At 42.1% G+C, this 17,301-nt stretch overlaps 4 protein-coding genes across 4 annotated transcripts in view; 2 read left to right on the forward strand and 2 right to left on the reverse strand.

The window, feature by feature from the left end:
* Positions 1-1,825, forward strand: part of LOC147241964 (tolloid-like protein 1) — a 3,085-nt gene extending 1,260 nt beyond the window's left edge. The window contains exons 5-9 of the mRNA XM_086192323.1: positions 1-127; positions 277-452; positions 775-795; positions 1,140-1,311; positions 1,678-1,825. The exon at positions 1-127 is cut by the window's left edge and continues 48 nt beyond it. Coding sequence (XP_086048449.1) covers positions 1-127; positions 277-452; positions 775-795; positions 1,140-1,311; positions 1,678-1,825 — 644 coding nt within the window. The remainder of the gene's footprint in view (positions 128-276; positions 453-774; positions 796-1,139; positions 1,312-1,677) is intronic.
* Positions 1-17,301, reverse strand: part of LOC147241955 (uncharacterized) — a 184,751-nt gene that overhangs the window by 130,511 nt on the left and 36,939 nt on the right. The window lies entirely within an intron of this gene.
* On the forward strand, positions 5,949-6,956 carry LOC147241965 (uncharacterized). Its single transcript, XM_086192324.1, has 2 exons — positions 5,949-6,653; positions 6,737-6,956. The coding sequence occupies exons 1-2, from the start codon at positions 6,133-6,135 to the stop codon at positions 6,954-6,956; spliced, it is 741 nt and encodes a 246-aa protein (XP_086048450.1). The 5' UTR covers positions 5,949-6,132.
* On the reverse strand, positions 11,535-15,799 carry LOC147241966 (transcription factor 7-like). Its single transcript, XM_086192064.1, has 8 exons — positions 15,576-15,799; positions 13,496-13,870; positions 13,328-13,393; positions 13,164-13,192; positions 12,853-13,003; positions 12,619-12,726; positions 12,450-12,501; positions 11,535-12,031 (listed from the first exon to the last, which is right to left on the reverse strand). Exons 2-8 carry the CDS (start codon positions 13,838-13,840, stop codon positions 12,027-12,029), a joined length of 756 nt encoding a protein of 251 aa, XP_086048190.1. The 5' UTR covers positions 13,841-13,870; positions 15,576-15,799; the 3' UTR covers positions 11,535-12,026.

A 17,301-nucleotide genomic window follows, 5' to 3' on the forward strand; every position in this document is an offset into this window, starting at 1 on the left:
TAAGTACACCCAACTACCCTCAGGAGTACACCGCTGATTTGGACTGTATCTGGGTCATCAGTGTGCCCAGCGGAAACAAAGTCCAGATTGATTTTGAGGACGCGTTCGACGTTGAGCCTGAGAGCAGGTAGCTACGTAGCTCTTTGTCTTTCCATTTCTGTCAGTGTGCTGCAGGGGAAACTGAATGTGTTCTTTATTTTCCATCAATGAGAATTCTCCTCACAGCTTTCTAATGTCATTATATGAATATTATGTTCTCTTATGTGTGCTTCTCAGGTGTACATATGATGCTTTGGAGCTGTATGATGGCTCAACCTCTAACAACCTAATTACCCGGTTATGTGGAGACACCCTGCCATTGACCCAAATGTCAACAGGGCCCTCCATGACACTCAGGTTCTACTCAGACAGCACGATCCATCACAAAGGCTTCAAAGCAAAGTACTCCATAGGTAGGCAAGAAGACACTCTCTCATCCAGACACACACACACACACACACACACACACACACACACACACACACTCTGAGAGTCCACACTCATGCTTCAGGGACACTGACACACTGAGATGTGCTTCAACCTCCAGTAAAACTATTGTTACAGCAAGAGCAGAACAGCTGGAAGAGGCTGCTTCTGCTTCTGTTGTTGGTGTCTGGTGTTCATTCAGGCTGTGCTTCAGATTCACTGATGTTCATGAGCTCTGAGTGAAGACTGTTCAACTGATGGTCCCATGAACTTTATCACTCATCTTCTGATTCATGTTTTCTCATGCAGGAGCTTCTGAGTCGGATGCTGGTAAGTAGACTGTTTCTATCATGCTGATAGCTTAGATGATGGATGGATAGATTTGAATCTGCCTGCCTTCATGAAAATACTGACCTCTCTGAAGGCAAAGAAGCTCTTCAGAACGACGGCCACTTTCATTTCGACATCCCCAATTACTGCTTCATCTCCCTCCACACAAACATGACACTAAAAGTGTTTGCAGGCAGACTGAAATCAAACTCAGACATACGGAGGACACCCGAAGAGCTGGATGTGGCCCACAGGCCAGGCGTAGCTCGTGCCCTCAGCATCTCCTATGCCATGTAATCTTCGGCTGATCTCAAACTTGTATTTCTACTTCTCCCCCCTCCCAGAATGCTGGACTAAATGGTTTGATCGAGACAACCCAAATAGACGGGGAGACTTTGAGACTCTTGCATTTCTCCATCAAGAATATCCTGGGAAAATCTGTGAGACTCCCCTTCAGATTGAGGTCCAAACTACATCTGGGGCCAGCGTTGATACAACAGGGGACACGATTGACGCGTGAGTACTGAATGCACTGTGAATTGATGCTTTTCTGACCACTTTACCTCAGAAAGTATGCAAATGCATCTCTTATGTTTCTGAGTCTTTGTTATTGTACCCCTGCTGGGTATCACCAGCACGACCTCATGCATAAGCAGTGAGCTGCTAAAGCAAATGGGTCACAGCCGTATCCTAGCAGACAGCAGCAGCAAGACAGCGCACTAAATCACAGGTCCTTACTGACCGCTTCATGTCACAGTTCGGACTTTTTTGGTGGAAGATAAAACAGCTGGTTATTACCCTAAAAACATCAGGCCAAACCCCTCAGACAGCAGAGTTGTCAGTCCATCAACCGTCCTGACTGAACTTTGGTTCCTTCTGCAGATCTGACACAACCACTGGATTCATCTGTAGAAACTCTGACCAGAAGCCGGGACGCTGCAGTGATTATAAAGTTCGCTTCCAGTGCCCACGCAACTTCTGCTGCAGAGAAGGGAATTGTGAGTACATGAATCCTTTGAAGCATCACTAAATAATTTGTGTTTAATTAGTAGTAGACGAAGTTAGGTTCCATCCTCTTGTTTGGTTTCTGTCTAGTGTGCTGGACCAACTGGTACGACTCAGATGATCCTGATGGAAGAGGGGACAGGGAGCGTTTGAGTGTGCTGCAGGACAAGTATCCTGGAGAAATCTGTGACAGCCCTCAGGAAATCAAAGCCATGACTGTTGACGGAACCCCAGCTGGACGGACAAACCAGAGCTTCAAACAGTAAGTTGACTTGTTGGAAAACAGTACTGACTTCAGCGTCATCAGCACTGTATATCTAATCACAGACCTGTAGTCGCCCTCAGCTAATCAATGCCTTTCATCATGGTAAGTTTCAACTCTTAGGAACCTGATAGAATAAAATACACCATCTGATCAGAAGAAGGCCAACTCTTTGAAGGGCCAATGGGAGAGAAGACGTAAACATTTAACTACGTCCAGGTCTGACAAAAATCTAAAGTGATCATGAGTTGCTTGTCAGCATGGAAGGCAAAACCATCTAACAACAGTGCTGAGTCTGATTCAGTGGCTAAGGACTATCTGGTGAACCCATCCGGCAAAGTGAGTGTGGTGCACGGTAACTACAGGATTCATGGAGCCCAGGTTGATGTTAGGGAGGAAGGAAAGTCCAGGATGTTAATGGAACTGAGGTGGCTTACATTCAGGGAATTTTTTTCAAATTTTCACTGTTTCTTCGTGAAACAGAAATCAGAAAACACTGCAAGGTGTGTGCGTTTCAGAGAAGACGAGTGCACCAATGACTAACTAGCTTAAACACTTTTCCAGCTTCAGTTCAACTGAGGGGCTGGTCTGTTGGCATGACGATCAACAGCCGGGAATAAGGTGTTATGACTACAAAGTCCGCTTTGGATGCCAGTGCCCCATGAGTGCTGCTGCCACCAGCTCCATGAAGACACCAAGACTCCAAGAGAAATCATAAATTCAGATCCTCGGGGACTTCATTGCTATTACTTATGTTTCCTCTTCCTATGATCTACAGTAATCAAACCTATTCATAAGGGCATTAAGGTAAACAGCATGTTTGGGGTTCTGGGAATAGCATGGAACTTTGAATCCAAGTGAAATCTAACATTCAAGTTAAAATTCTGTAGAATTCATAATTAGAATAAAGCTGCACAGTTTTCAAAATAAGTTGTGATTGTTTTGACGAAGATTGTGATGTGATTTGGGACATTAGCGGGAACGTTAACGGGATTATAACCCACAATTAGCCTGCAGGAAATCTTGTGCCTTAGTGGGATTTGGAAATAGCAGTAGACCTTGTTGGGATTTCAGTCCAAGTTGGATTAACTTCAGAACACTCATCTGCTGGACCTGTGACTTGTGATATGAAAACTGATGAATGTCTTAAAAACATGTTTCCAGAGAAATAGTTATTTTTTTAATCTCAGGGGCATTTTCTGCTGATTAATGTTGAGGTGCTGTTTGCTAAGTAGAACGGTGGATTGTTAATCATGATGAAAAGAATCATTGTTGTCTCATTTGTATATTGACTTAATCCTGCGCTGTCCTTGGATTGTCTCTGGAATACCTTCTGCGAATACAAAGAAATGTTCATGCTGAGGATTTTGTCTTGTGTCTTTGCATTTCTCTCCCTTGAGCTAAATGTACCCTGCAAACACTGAAGCTCTTGCGTCGACTGGCAGCTTTTCCAGACTGTCCAGGAATGACATAAACATGCACCAAGAGTCTACTTCAAAGCAGCTACACATTACATTATGTTAATGATTCCTGCTAGTGAAAACGTGTAAAGCACGAAACAAGATACACCCACTAGGGCAGGTACAATAAGCACATCATCAGATAATTAGCCCTGTAAAGCCTGAACTATGAAATAATTGACAGAAAATTCCAATTCTCAGAAATTGGAGCCTTTAATGGTCCTTCTGAACAAACTAACATTTTTTTCTCAAATATCAATTTCCATATGTGAGTTTCAATTTGATACATCCAACCATAAGGCTCAAAGTTTCATTTTTTTTAAACAAACAAAAACATGTTGTGGCGAGCGGGGGGTACTAGTCAAAGGCAAATCACAGTAAAAAAAAATTAAACAAGACAACGCCACCCTGGGAGTTTCACCCAGGGAATTTAAATACTATAATATCAGAGTTAAGGCACTCCGGTTCGTTAACCCTGAAAGCAGGAGACGTGGTTCAGGTACAAAAAAAAAAGTTTTATTTGTTATAATACTTTAAAATTTAGATCACGTTTAAAACTCCATACAAGACACTGGGCAAGGAGAGGGGAAATAGGGAAGCCGCTCAGAGCTGAGGCTACCAGGGTGGACTGGGCCGCGAGGGCAATTTGGGAGCCCAAAAAAAAGGTCACCCCATACACACGTGGCACTATCACACAGAAAATGCAGTTCATACACACACTCACAAGTGTTATTTAAGTGCACAAACCAAACGGGGGGTGAACAACACAGGACACGGGAAGGGGATCCCACCACCTGCGACACCCGTTCCACCACCTTTGGGGCCTTCAGCTCCTGGGGAAATAAGGAGAAAACCAAACTATATTGATGGGAAGATCCCAAACAAAATTACTTAAATTACTAATTGAACTCAGGATATATAAATGAAATCAAAATAATTTTTAACACTACTCAAAACAATATGGCCTACAAGATATGGTCAAACAAAGTAGATATAGACTACGCAAAATAACTGGAATGAAATGATAAAGTAATTGACTAATCAATCACAAAATACCCACAAAACAGAATGAAACTAATCAAATCAAGCCACTCAAAGGAAGCGATACTGAAATCAAACAACCCAATAACAAAAAAGAAAATGGTAATTCACTGATTGAACACAAGATAACTGAAATGAAGAAAATAAATGAGTTAATTTATCAAAAAAAAGTCCTCACTGAATGAAATATGACAAAAGATAAGTTAATCAAACAGACAAATGAAAACTAACCACCTTTAACCACACATATAAATTATGGGAATTGGACTGCACCAGCCAGAACCCACAGCAACAGATGACAGGTGTAGGTGTGAGACACCACGTGGCTGGCGTGAACTTCAGCCAAGCGTGGACCACGGTGGCAAGGCAAAACACAGGCAGAATCCGATCGTGGCAAAGCAGCAGTGTTTCTTTAGGGCCTTGCGATATCCACTGTACCTCCCAGCAATCTTACACCGCGGCTCCTGCAATAAATAAACACTAATCTGAGTAAACTAAATACACAAAAAAAGAATGGCGTGGCGTCTTCATACCACTCATGCGAGCTCGCTGCGTGCGCCACATGAGAGGAGAGCACAGAGTGATCAGCAGAACTACTGTTCAAAGATACATCTTGCGGATACGCAAGGACACATCATCAGTGATGTTGTATCCTGGGATCATTGGGGGTTTCAGGTCTTTCAACATCAGACCCCCTCAGCCAAGGCAACCTGACCGGGGTGATCAATCCCTGGCTTATGCGCCTCCGGGATCGCGTTCTTCAGCACTCCAGTCCAACAAAGAGTCCAATTTAGCAGCCAGCCAATCGGCGGCTCGCTTTAGCCAGCAGATGATTTGATTGGTCGACGGCATCCGGCTACCTTTTTCCTGGTGCGCTCGGCGTTTTCCGTCACTGTTCTTCTGCGACTCCGACAGGTAAGCCTCGCTGCGCTCTTCCTTGCCCTACAAAGACCAGAAACTTCACAAAAACTTTACCACGCCGAATGACGGACTTTGTGGTGTCTTCTCCTTGATATTTCTTGCGACTGTTTGCACTTTTTCACACCGAATGACGAACTACTTGGCGTTGTTATTTCTTGAGACTGTTTGGAGCTTTGCGGCTTCTGCGAGCGGACTTCGCGCTGTACGTTTGCACAAACGCAGGAATGGAAAAAAAAAATGAGACTTGTTATCGGTTCCATGCAAACGTCCTTCTTGAAGCAATAAACACCACATATTTATGTCGGTGTCGTGTCCGAACGTGTAGCTCCCGTTTGTGTGTCTTAACGTGGACGGAAGTACGGCGTTTTCCGCCGCCATGGACGCCAACAGTTCCGCTATATTTAATTATTTATATATATATATATATATATATATATATATATATATATATTTTTTTTTTTTTTTAATCTGTTGATGAATATACATTGCTCATTATACTTGAAGGAATGAATGAGGCAGGCGCTGTGTGGCAAAGAGTGCATTTTCTGTAGTTTGTGCTTGTGCGTGTGTGTGTGCGCGCGCCCGCGTGCGTGCGTTTGATTACAGGCGTCATGCTAAAAGAGGGTGTTTTGCGTGACTCTTTGCATAATGGATTACAAACCCGTATTCCGATTTCACGGAGCTACGTCCAGCGAGCTCACCCTGGCTCCAATGCCTGCAGCGAGATGGCTGGCCCAAGCTGGGAAAGCGAAGGTCACGCAGGTCAAGAAGCCCGACCTGGTGAGGGAGGAGGCGAAGACCCGTGTGCTCCAGGCCGGAGGTGACCCTGGTTGCTTCCAGCTGGTGCTCAGTGAGATCGAGCTCCAGTTTGGCAAATACCAGGGGCAGACGTTCAAGTGGCTCCTGAGCAACGACGTGGGCTACGCCAGCAGCCTTCTGGTTGCTCACCTGCAGGAGAGGGACAGCGAGTCGCTCCTGGCCGGAAACAAGGACGCCCTCGCCTCCTACGCTCGTCTCTTCCCAGAAACGGCCGCCACCATCGAGGGGCGTAGGATGTGCGAGGGGCACTCCTCGGTGCGAAGCATGGATGGGGCCGTCGTGGGTTTTGGCGCTCACTCCGGGGTGACCCCGCGGGACGTGTACGACTCCCCCCTTGGCAAAAGGAGATCGTAAGTGTTGCTCTCTTGAGGTGCGTCCAGTTCAAGTGACGGGACGGCCAGGCCTTGACTGTTTTTGGTCTCGCTGTCTGCAGTTATGTGCAGTGGGTGAAGAGGCAGAGGGTGAGGCCTGGGTCGCGTATGTATGTGCTTCAGACATACATACTGGGCAGGGATATGGAAGCTGCAGCACCAGCCTCCTCCCACCAGCAATTCCATCTTGATTTGATCATCATAGGATGGATTTTGGGCTGGACGGCCTCTGACCCCCAGCAGGGAACACTGCACTCTGCCTCCGCATACTTGACAGTCTGACTTAGAACCCATCTGTTAAAACTGCCTTTTATTGAAGTTGTGGTGTTGACCTGCCTCTTAACTTTTTATCAGGATCGCTCAAAAACAACAAGGCCGAATTTCACAAAATCCGACACATACAGGACTTGACAAGACAGCAGAGAGGACTTGAAGTCTCGTCCTGTATGCTGGCTTCACTGCCATGTTAATCTGTGTTGTTGCTGCTATTTTTTATGCATTTCAAGGTGACAATAGTTACCGGTGTTATTGTTTGGATCATCATTGTTGGTGTTCTCCTTTCTTCTATCAAATCCCTCAAAGTATGCTCTCTCTCTTCTCTGTGAAACAGCATCATCTATACGAATGAATGAATGAGTGAATATTTTATTTTCGTGTCTGAACATTGGCATGACCCATCCCACATGGGATTATACAGACAAATTAAATCTAACCAAAAAATAAGGTTCACATTCCGGAAAGTCATATTTACAATCACTCTTCCAGATATCAAAAACACATGCACGCACACACACACACAGACACACACACACACACACACAGCCAGTTATTGTAACCTAGGGACAGAGAGAGGGTCCAGAGGTACAGAGGACACATTTCATCACCATAGATGGTTCTACATCAAGATAATTCTTCCTCAAAATTTGATACAATTTCAGCTAATATACCTATAGCTGGCGTCTGAAATCAGAAACCTGATCACTGTTGTTCGGGAGTCACAGCATCCCCATCCACCAAGAGACACTGATCTGGCGGAGAAGGTCAAAACAAGGTCTTTACTTCTCGAGAACTTTTTATCAGATCAGTCCATTCTTTTAAAAAAAAAATACACACACACACACACACACACAGGGCAAAATCATAAATAAGCAGACGAAATGAGCCTTAAGTGTGTACGTTTTTAAGAGTAGCAACATATTAGCATTTTTTTTTTCCATTTGTCTCCCTCAGAGTCTCAAACTACAGGACAGGGACATTTCATTTGGAGCTTTTTATCACTTTTTTTTCCTTTTTTGCTGCATTGACCTGTTCACCTCTCACTCCCGACACACCTGGGATTGTAATCACACCTTCCCTTTCCACTGATACCCTGTGAAACTGTCCAATCGCAAAAAAGCGTCGTTAACACTTTTTTACTCCTGCTCATGCAGTTGCAGTGTGACTTTGAATAAAAGCACCTTCTCCCCCGCCCCTCTCTCTGAGCCGGTCACATGATCCACTTGTTTGGTCCAGGGGAGCTTTTACACCTGAACTTATGATTCGGATCCAAATTAAAAGTCAGATGTGAAAGGTTCCCTCAAACACCTTGAATTTCCAGTAGATGCTTTTCTCTCAACGAACCCTGGTGGGTTTGACTGGACTGCTCTTGGTCCAAGGGAACCCGGGTACAGAGGTGTGAGAGGAAACTGGATAAATACAGGAAATGAACCAAAAAAAAGTTAATCAAACATGAATATGACACTGTAAAACGACGAGGGGGAGGAGCTATGAGTGGCACTCTACCAGGGTTGAAAAGGTAACAAATGCCACACTTGAACAGTTTATTTTGACACCACAGACCCCGGACAGGTAAACATGCCTTTAGAATTGTGGTAGCTTTTCTCTTCTGACCGGCCGATGTTTGTTTACCATGTCTGGTGCTGGAACACTCGTGATGTGGCTATCTAGAGTGAAAATGTATGGTTGGAAGCGTTTTCTAACCAGATATATATTCTGTATACATCAATACACCTGCCACCTAGTAAGAATACCACATTTTCTTGTATATCATGTCATTTCCTCTCCCTTTAATTTTCAACCTGAGCTTCAGGCTGTCCTGTGAGTGTGCAGCCGATGTTTTCCATAGTGTGGCTCGTTCTTGCTCTGTGGAAACGTCCAGCACTCAACCTGCCTGACAGCCTTACAAGCTGCAGGAACATCACATCACTCTTTTTTTTTGTGCCAGGTAATACGGTTTGGTAGCCTGTCACAGATTACCATCAGGAGCAGACTTTTTCTGATAAGTGAGTACAGAGAGGTGAAGCAGCACTGTAACTTTGCAGCGGCTCGTGCATCTCTTTTTATGAACTCATTGTTTCAAAGTGTTCGATACATCAGTCATACCCTCTCCCACAGTCTACCTATCTAAAGTGAGGTGATTATTCTATCACTTTCCATTTTATACTTCAATATTTTTTTTTGCCTCTAAACAGTAAAGACTTCAAATACGTGCACGAGTCCCGTATTTCCATGATTAGCCCTCATATTCCTGCACAAAAGATCCGTATGGCCCTTGGCTGCAACAATTTGACTGTTCAACACTGAAAAAATGGAGCACAGTTCTCGATAAATATCCCCTCATTGACTCGTGCCGCATTCGCTTCCAGCATAACATTTATTTAATCAGAGGTTGCAAGTCTTGTTAATCCAACAATAGTTTTTGTAAGAGTAGAGACACTGGCAGAAAGGACAAGGGTCACCATCTGTCATGGCATTTCGAGGATCCTCCTGTTTTTCACGGAGCATGTGCTAATTTGTGTCCTACCTCATCCATACCTCTTGATGAAACCCAGCAGGGAGCTGCTGTTGTGCAGTTTCCCAGGTGTACAGGTCAGCATGCATATGTGGCTGCTTGGCAATTAGGAAATGGCCATGTAACCATTTTTTCGTTGTGCGTTTCCGCGACAACAACGAACCAGAGAAGGCACAAGAACCTATTTTTGTAGCAATGTCGAAAACACAGTTGCTCTTATTTGTTACATTCGACAATAGCGAATCTAACTCTGCTGATTTCTGCTCAAAGTGCTGAGAGTTATGTTTGTATTAGAAGATTTTGTCGGCTATACTGTATGTTAAGAAAATACAAATCCTGCAAGTCAGTAATACTGTAATACTACATCGCAGGTGTAGAGGTATGCCTTCAGGATGTGTCCCCGTCATGAGTGTTTTTGACCTTTGACCACCGTATTTATTTTTTTAAGATCATCTTTGAGTCCCAGTGGATGTTTGTTCTATATTTGACACAAAAAAAAAATCATCAAGTGACGGTGACCTTTGACCTCTGATAGCGTTTCGGTTCCTCCTTGAGTCCCAATGGACATTAGAGCTAAATTTAAAACAAAAAAAAATACAAGCACCAAGGTGTTTATACAATAAAATATGAGATTCAAAAGAATCAGACATAAAGTCCACGCATGTGAGTTGACTTTCACTTTGGACCACCTCATCCTTGTGTCCCAGTGGAACTTTGGCATTTCACAGGTGCATGAACAAGGACGTGTCGCTCTTTTACAACCTTTACAGTAAAACACCTTATCAATTCTGAGCCCTCCCTCCTCACAAAACACCCCAATATTTGTGTGTGCAGCTGATTGATTTGAACCCTGTGTTTTGAGCATTCATGAAAAAAAATATAAAATGCTGCAGGGAAAAATTGATGACTTCTGTTGGGGTTCAACCACAATGTTCATGCAGGGGGAACAAAACAATTTACCACCACTTTCATGTAGAGAGCTCGGCCCTGAGCGGTGCTGTTCATAGGCAAATGCGACATATTTCCTTCTCACACAAGTTAGCGCGTTCGCCAGTAGAAACAGGAAGTGTAAATAACGACATCACAAGTGATTGGATGAAATCGCTTGGCGTGCAGAATTCGCGGGGATTGCCTGAATTTGCATTAAATGTTGGGCTTGTTGTGAGCCACAAGTATACCATCATTTCCTGCAACTTTGAGATGATGGATGCAAACTCTAATGCTGGATATTTCATCAGGTCTTTTCTCACAATCACATATAGCATCAGAGAATGGGATTCACCAGTATTGCTACTGGTGAATGTGGTGCCTTGCGAGTTTTATTGCTGGACCTACTGGTTGAGATATAAAAATTGTTAGTTATAAAAGTTATAAAGTTTTAACCTGATCAAATTTGTAGATATTGGTAAGTGTGGAAAACCTCAGCCGATGTTGTGGGAGTCAGTAACAGTCGGTACAATGATGAAGGGGAAGCTGCACCCTTTCACGTCAATGCCAAACAGCCAGCAGGACACTGTAGGGAATCGAACCCCATCCCAGTAAACCAGGAGCACCATGACCAGTGTCTGTTTTTGCTTTTTGACACGACATGGAAGGGAAAGCAAAACCTGCAGTAGCAACAGCACATGAGTGGTAGTGTGTTCTATTATGAAGGAGGTGGAAGAAATCAACGAGGGTCATCTTAGAATTGGCCTTGTATGTTTGGGTTTTTTGAAAGCTGCATGTTTGATTGAAATGCTGTTGGACTGCAGGAAACGAAACCTCAACAATACAAAAAAATGAGGAAATAAAATGTATTCATCCAATCATCAACAATTTTTATTTATATATATATATATAAAAATTGTTAATAATTAGATGAATACATTTTATTTATATTATATTATATATATATACATATACATATATAAATAAAAATATAAATTGAATAAAAATATAAATTGTTAATAATTAGATGAATATATTTTATTTATATTATATTATATTTATATTATATAAATATATATACATATACACAAACATATACATACTAAAATTATTTTTTTACTTTTTCTTCCAAATTAGTCATACATAATATTTTACAGTTTTAATACAGTGACATCACATTACTTGACTATGCAGAAATAAGAGTGACATGGGCCAGAAATGTTTACATCATCAAGGCGCATGTACAACAAAAGAAGTGAGGAAAAAGAGAGGTACATACGTGCTGCGGCGGTGGAGCTGGCTCCTTTGGCGGCGTCTGTTGAATCAAACTGGAACGGCGTTGCTGAGAACATTCACCCAAGTGTTATACTTCAATACATCTTTAAGGCACCAAGAAAATATTTTCGTAAACTATTTTTTTTTTGAATTCTTGTTAACTTGAGTCAAATGTTTCCAAACTTATTTTTTGTTGGCTGAGTTGCCATCTATAGGTGACTGATTCAACATGACTCCATTCCTGCATCGACAGAAACAGACGGCTGCTACCTGCATGAGATAATAGTGTTTGTGTGTGTGTGTTTGTGGCATGTGCTGCCTTGACGTAAGGAGAGCGCAGCGTCATCTGTGGTACAGCTTCAGTCTGAGGACACAAACACACAAAGACCGTGTATGACAAAAGCATTTATGAAGGCATTAAAAACTGAGAGCACGATAAGAAGGCATCAAGTCAACATTAATAACTGACTGTAAAATGAAGGTTCGACTCACCAACCACATATTTTTAACCCCCGTTAACCGCAAAATATGCCAAATATGATCCCAGTCTGTTTCTAAATAAGACTTTTTTTTCAAACAGACCAAAAGAAGAACCTTTGATCTCTTTGCTGAATTTCTTTCCAAATGCAACACGTTGACCACCACATTTACAGGTACTTACTCTCATTCTTGAACTACATGAAGTGTGAATACTTGAGTCAAGTATTAGATGCAGGAGTATTTCTGCTCCTGAGTCTCTTCACACTTCACATGAAAACATGGTTGGGAACATCGGTTCTTACCTATAACAATGATTTCGGTCACCCTGTCCATCCTCTTCCGTCTCTTTCGTCCCTACACAAAAACAAGCATGTAAGAAGTTCCATCTGATATCTGCTGAATTTTTACCAGCTTGGTAACGCCATGGAAATGTGTGTGTGGGTGCGATGGAAGGGAGCAGGTTGAACGTACGTAGTTGACACCGCAGGACCACTCAGGGTGCTGCTGGGTGTGGCGCTCTTTCTCCTCTTTGGCCTTTTTATAATACTTGGCCTGCTCCTCCTTTGTCAGTGCTTTCCACTGTTGGAACACGACAAAACACACACACACACACACACACACACACACACACAGTAACAGAATGAACACACACATGCCAACTACCAAAGAGTGCTAAAGCTTGTGGAAGAGTACAAGCACACTTACTCTCTGTCCCAGGACCTTGTTGACTGCAGCGTTGTTCCTGCTCTTGAGTTCTGCCTTCATCTTCTCTCTCTGTTCCACGAGGAACAACATGAAGGCATTTTGGGGTTTTTTAACATAGGGCAGGTCCAGCTGCTTCTTAGCCTTCCTCTTTCTATAGAAATACAGAATCAAGCTGTTCATTTGAGAATTAAATATTTGTTTTTCTTCAAACAAATGTCATCAAGGCAGAATACAAGACAACACTGCTAAACTGGTTCTTGTTTCCTGAGTATTACTGAAGTACTTTTTGTCAAATCTGAGTCTGAACTTACTTGGTTTTAGGAGCGCTGGCAGCTTTGGTCTGAGGACACAAACACACAAAGATGCTACATGAGCAAAACATAAAAGACGCTATCACAATAAACATGGAACATGAGAAGAAAGCGTAAAAAGAACATCAATAATTATGGTGTGTGTGTGTGTGTGTGTGTCTTACCAGATGTGAAGAATCTGCCTGGTTGCCTTCACCCAGGGAGTTGGTGGGCCACTGATAGGGCAGGAACTGTGGGAGAGGGGGAGGGGGAATTTAGCCCGGCTACACACACACAAACAATGCACCATGTTATAATTTCAATTCATCTTCCGTCACAGTCAACACACTTACCTGAACTTGGCCGCTGAGGGGATGTGGCAGCATAACATATGGATACATTGGTGGTCCATACATGAAGGGTGGAGCCATCACTGGACCGGGGAACTGGTAGTTTTGGTAAAGTAGGTTGTTGCCACAGTAACAACCAGAACCACCATTGGTTTGATTCCCATCGACTGGACCTTCTGCTGGCTGAGGGTTGGTGTCAACACCCACTGGAGCAGGTTCGGGAGGTCCAGGGGAGGATGCAGGTGGAGGATCCGGGACATACCCAATGATGTCCCTGAGAGTGGATTCGATGTCCTCCCACTCAAGTCCACCAAATAATCCTGCTGAGTCAGCACTGCTGTTGTCCATGTTGGTACGATCAAAGATGTTTGAGGGTTCCTGTCGAACGCATTCACAGGAAGATGGTTTGATCAATGGGAAACATCATAATAGAACTCTAAACTATAAGAAAATATTAACTATTTCACTTTTCTACATTTAAAGGACATCTCTGTGTTTGAGCTTTAAAAAAACCAAATTACTGAAGGAACTGCAACCATAAGATTCAAATCACAACAAGGCTTCTTCTGTAACAGCAATTAAAAACTATTCCAACCACAACGTGTGTGTGTGTGTGTGTGTGTATATATATATATATATATATATATTCACACATACACATATATATATATATATATATATATATATATATATATATATATATATATATATATATATATATATATATATATTAATGTACACGTATATACTAGGAGGGCAACGAAATAGTCAACAAACGAAACAATACTAAATAAGAGACAGGGCTCACGAAACAAAATAAAGATTAAAGAAAATCAAAAATCAGAAATGCAAAAATCAGATATTTTTTATTTTCTTCCTCAATATGCAGACATACAAGTTCTTGCTGTGTCAGTACAAAATTAAATGCTCCTTACTTTGAAAAACAAAGTGTTTGTATTTTTTCTCTTGTTTAGACTACAATGCAAATACAAACGTATTCAATTAAAAAAGTGCTTTGTTGTTGTAAACACTGACGACAACTACCTTCTTAAACGAAAAGGAAAACTAATATTCAATAACCCTCAGGGCTGCAGCCTCGTCTAGATCTGGAATGTCTGACCTCAGTGAGCTGGAATATTTAGCCTTCAACAGGTGCTTCTTATCCTTCCATCATGCTAGCAGCGCTCGCCGCAGTCTACGGTGTTGTGGACCCCCATTGTTTGCACACGGCTTTTGTTTAATCCACCATCGTCTCTCCGTTGCCTTGTCTTTGACATGGGAAGCCAAAACAAGTCCACACAACCGGTTTGTTTGACGAAGGAGCGTCCACTACTTGTTCGACCTCGTCTCCCTCCATTTTGTAAATAATGGTTTCGCTGTTTCTTCTTCTTCTTCTTCTTTTCATTTGTGTGTTCAGTAGGTGAGAGGGTCCAAATCATCAGGGGTGGGGGCGCGGCGCAGCTTCGCATTGTTGTTTTTTTAATGTTTTACACGGATTTTTATTTCGTTCGTCTTTGAATTTTATTTCTTCATTTTTATTTAATTTGTATATATACACACACACACACACACACACACACACAGTGTCCACCCGTGTATGTAAGTCACAATTTAAATAATGTATGTAGGCTAATTTATGTACCATTCATATGTAAATGACGCCTATAATTGCTTGGAGTGTACAGTTAAACTACTCAGCACATGCTTTTAGGGCAAATTTCCATTCATTCACATCAGAAAAGATTGCAAATTAGTTGTCAAATTCACATTTTCGTACAATTGTCTTATTGTTTTCTGCTTTCTCCCATTCCTGCCGCTTTATATTTATAATTTATTACATCCCTTAACTGAGTTAGAACAAAAACATCATTAATTGATCAAATGTGATCCATTGTTATAAATTCAACTTCCCAACTTGTGGCTGACGACAATCGAATAGTAGTTCGTTGTAATTCACAAATACTTGAGTAAATACTTTTTACAGACTGAGACGCCTTTCTTCTAGCTAAATATTTATTTGAATTTACAGCATATCATTAAAGAAAAGTCCTACTGAGTGTTAATATTTGATTTCAGGACTTACCAACAGTGTTTGTCCTCCTAGCCGGGTGTCGGGATGTAGTTTCAGGAGGTTTCTCTCTGTTGGGACGCTCAGTGGGTAACCTGTGCTTCTCAGATGAACCGAGAGCCACGTGATTTAACGGTTGGAAGATGTTAGACATATATACATTTCGATCACCGACGTATCTTGACGTCATTTACTGTAATTAAAAAATGCGCGTAGCAACCGTGACGTCACACATTGGGTTACTTCCTCCCTTCTTGTTTCATTGATTGCTGGCTATCGTTAAACCTACAGACGCTTCACTGCCACCTACTGGACTGGAATGTGAACGAGTAAATTGGCGGGAAGAAAACAACAGAGAGTATTTGGCCTAAAAATCCACCGTCCATCGTCGTCTTCCGCTTATTCCTTACTAGTAAGGGTCGCGGGGGGGCTGGAGCCTATCCCAGCATCTACGGGCGAGAGGCAGGGTTCACCCTGGAGAGGTCGCCAGTCCATCGCAGGGCCAACATACAGAGACGAACAACCATTCACACTCACAATCACACCTACAGTCAATTTAGAGTATCAATCAGCCTCGTCCCCAAATTGACGTCTTTGGACTGTGGGAGGAAGCCGGAGTACCAGAGAGAACATGGAGACTCCACACAGAAAGATCCCACGCCCGAGCCGGGACTCAAACCCGGAACCTTCTTGCTGTGAGGCCACAGTGCTGACCACTGCACCACCGTGCAGCCCGGCCTAAAAATCAATTTAAATAAATCGCTGATATTAGCACTGAAGGAATGCAACATCTCAGAAATAAATGGTATTCCTGTGAAGGATACACTCACATATTTGGGTGTTCTCATTAATACAAATGTAAAACCCCTAACACCTCAAATTTTGACCCAATAGTTGAACCTAGGAATGTTTTGTAGCTCCTTTTTGGTTCTAGACCTGAAATTTATGTGACAGCTCCAGGATGCGATATTTTTTTGGGGAAACATTGATGTTACCAAAAAAAATGTTCAAACAAATTTATTAGAAATCTTTTGATAAATGAATCTGTTCCTTCTGCAAAAATATATTGGAATTTTCTTTACAGAGATGCAGATTAGAAGTGTGGCTGATCGGGGATACATTTTGTTGAAAGTATCTTTCAAAACTACACGTAGAATGTATCCAGCTAAAAAAACATTAGAGAGATTTAAAATTGAAACTAATACCCTTGTCATTTCTGTGGCTGGTGTGAAGAATCCATCAAACATTTATTTTATCACTGCTTGTATCGTCGAATATTCAGGGCCAGCACGGAGAATTTTATTAAAAGGAAAACAGGACAGTCTTAACATCTGCAAGAAAAGGACATTTTTCTTTATTTTGAAGACAACCAAGTCAAAAAGGACTTCACTTGATTCCTACAACTTGTTTTAATTTTGGGTAAATTTCATTTTCATAAGAGGAAATGGTCCGACCGCAAACCACACTTGACAGTTTTTTTTAAAGGAACTTCATCAGCACAGCAATCAATGGACTTAGAAACCCAAAAGCCTCAAAAAGAACTTTATTTTGGAAAAGGTTTTTTTATGTGTTTGATATTTTTCATCTCTCTTTCTTTCTGATTATTTGTCTTAAGTTACGATCTCTTCGTTTTACGTTCCTACGTTGTTGCACCCCTGGCTAAACAGCTTTGTTTGGTATGTTTGCGTTCATTCGTTAAAAGAAAAAAGAAAACAACAGGAAGTAAGACTCGTTAGACCGC

This window comes from Aulostomus chinensis, chromosome 21, assembly GCF_037954235.1.
Source record: "Aulostomus chinensis isolate RoL2024-O1b breed Wild chromosome 21, RoL_Achi_v1.0, whole genome shotgun sequence".
NCBI classification, from domain to species: Eukaryota; Metazoa; Chordata; class Actinopteri; order Syngnathiformes; family Aulostomidae; genus Aulostomus; species Aulostomus chinensis.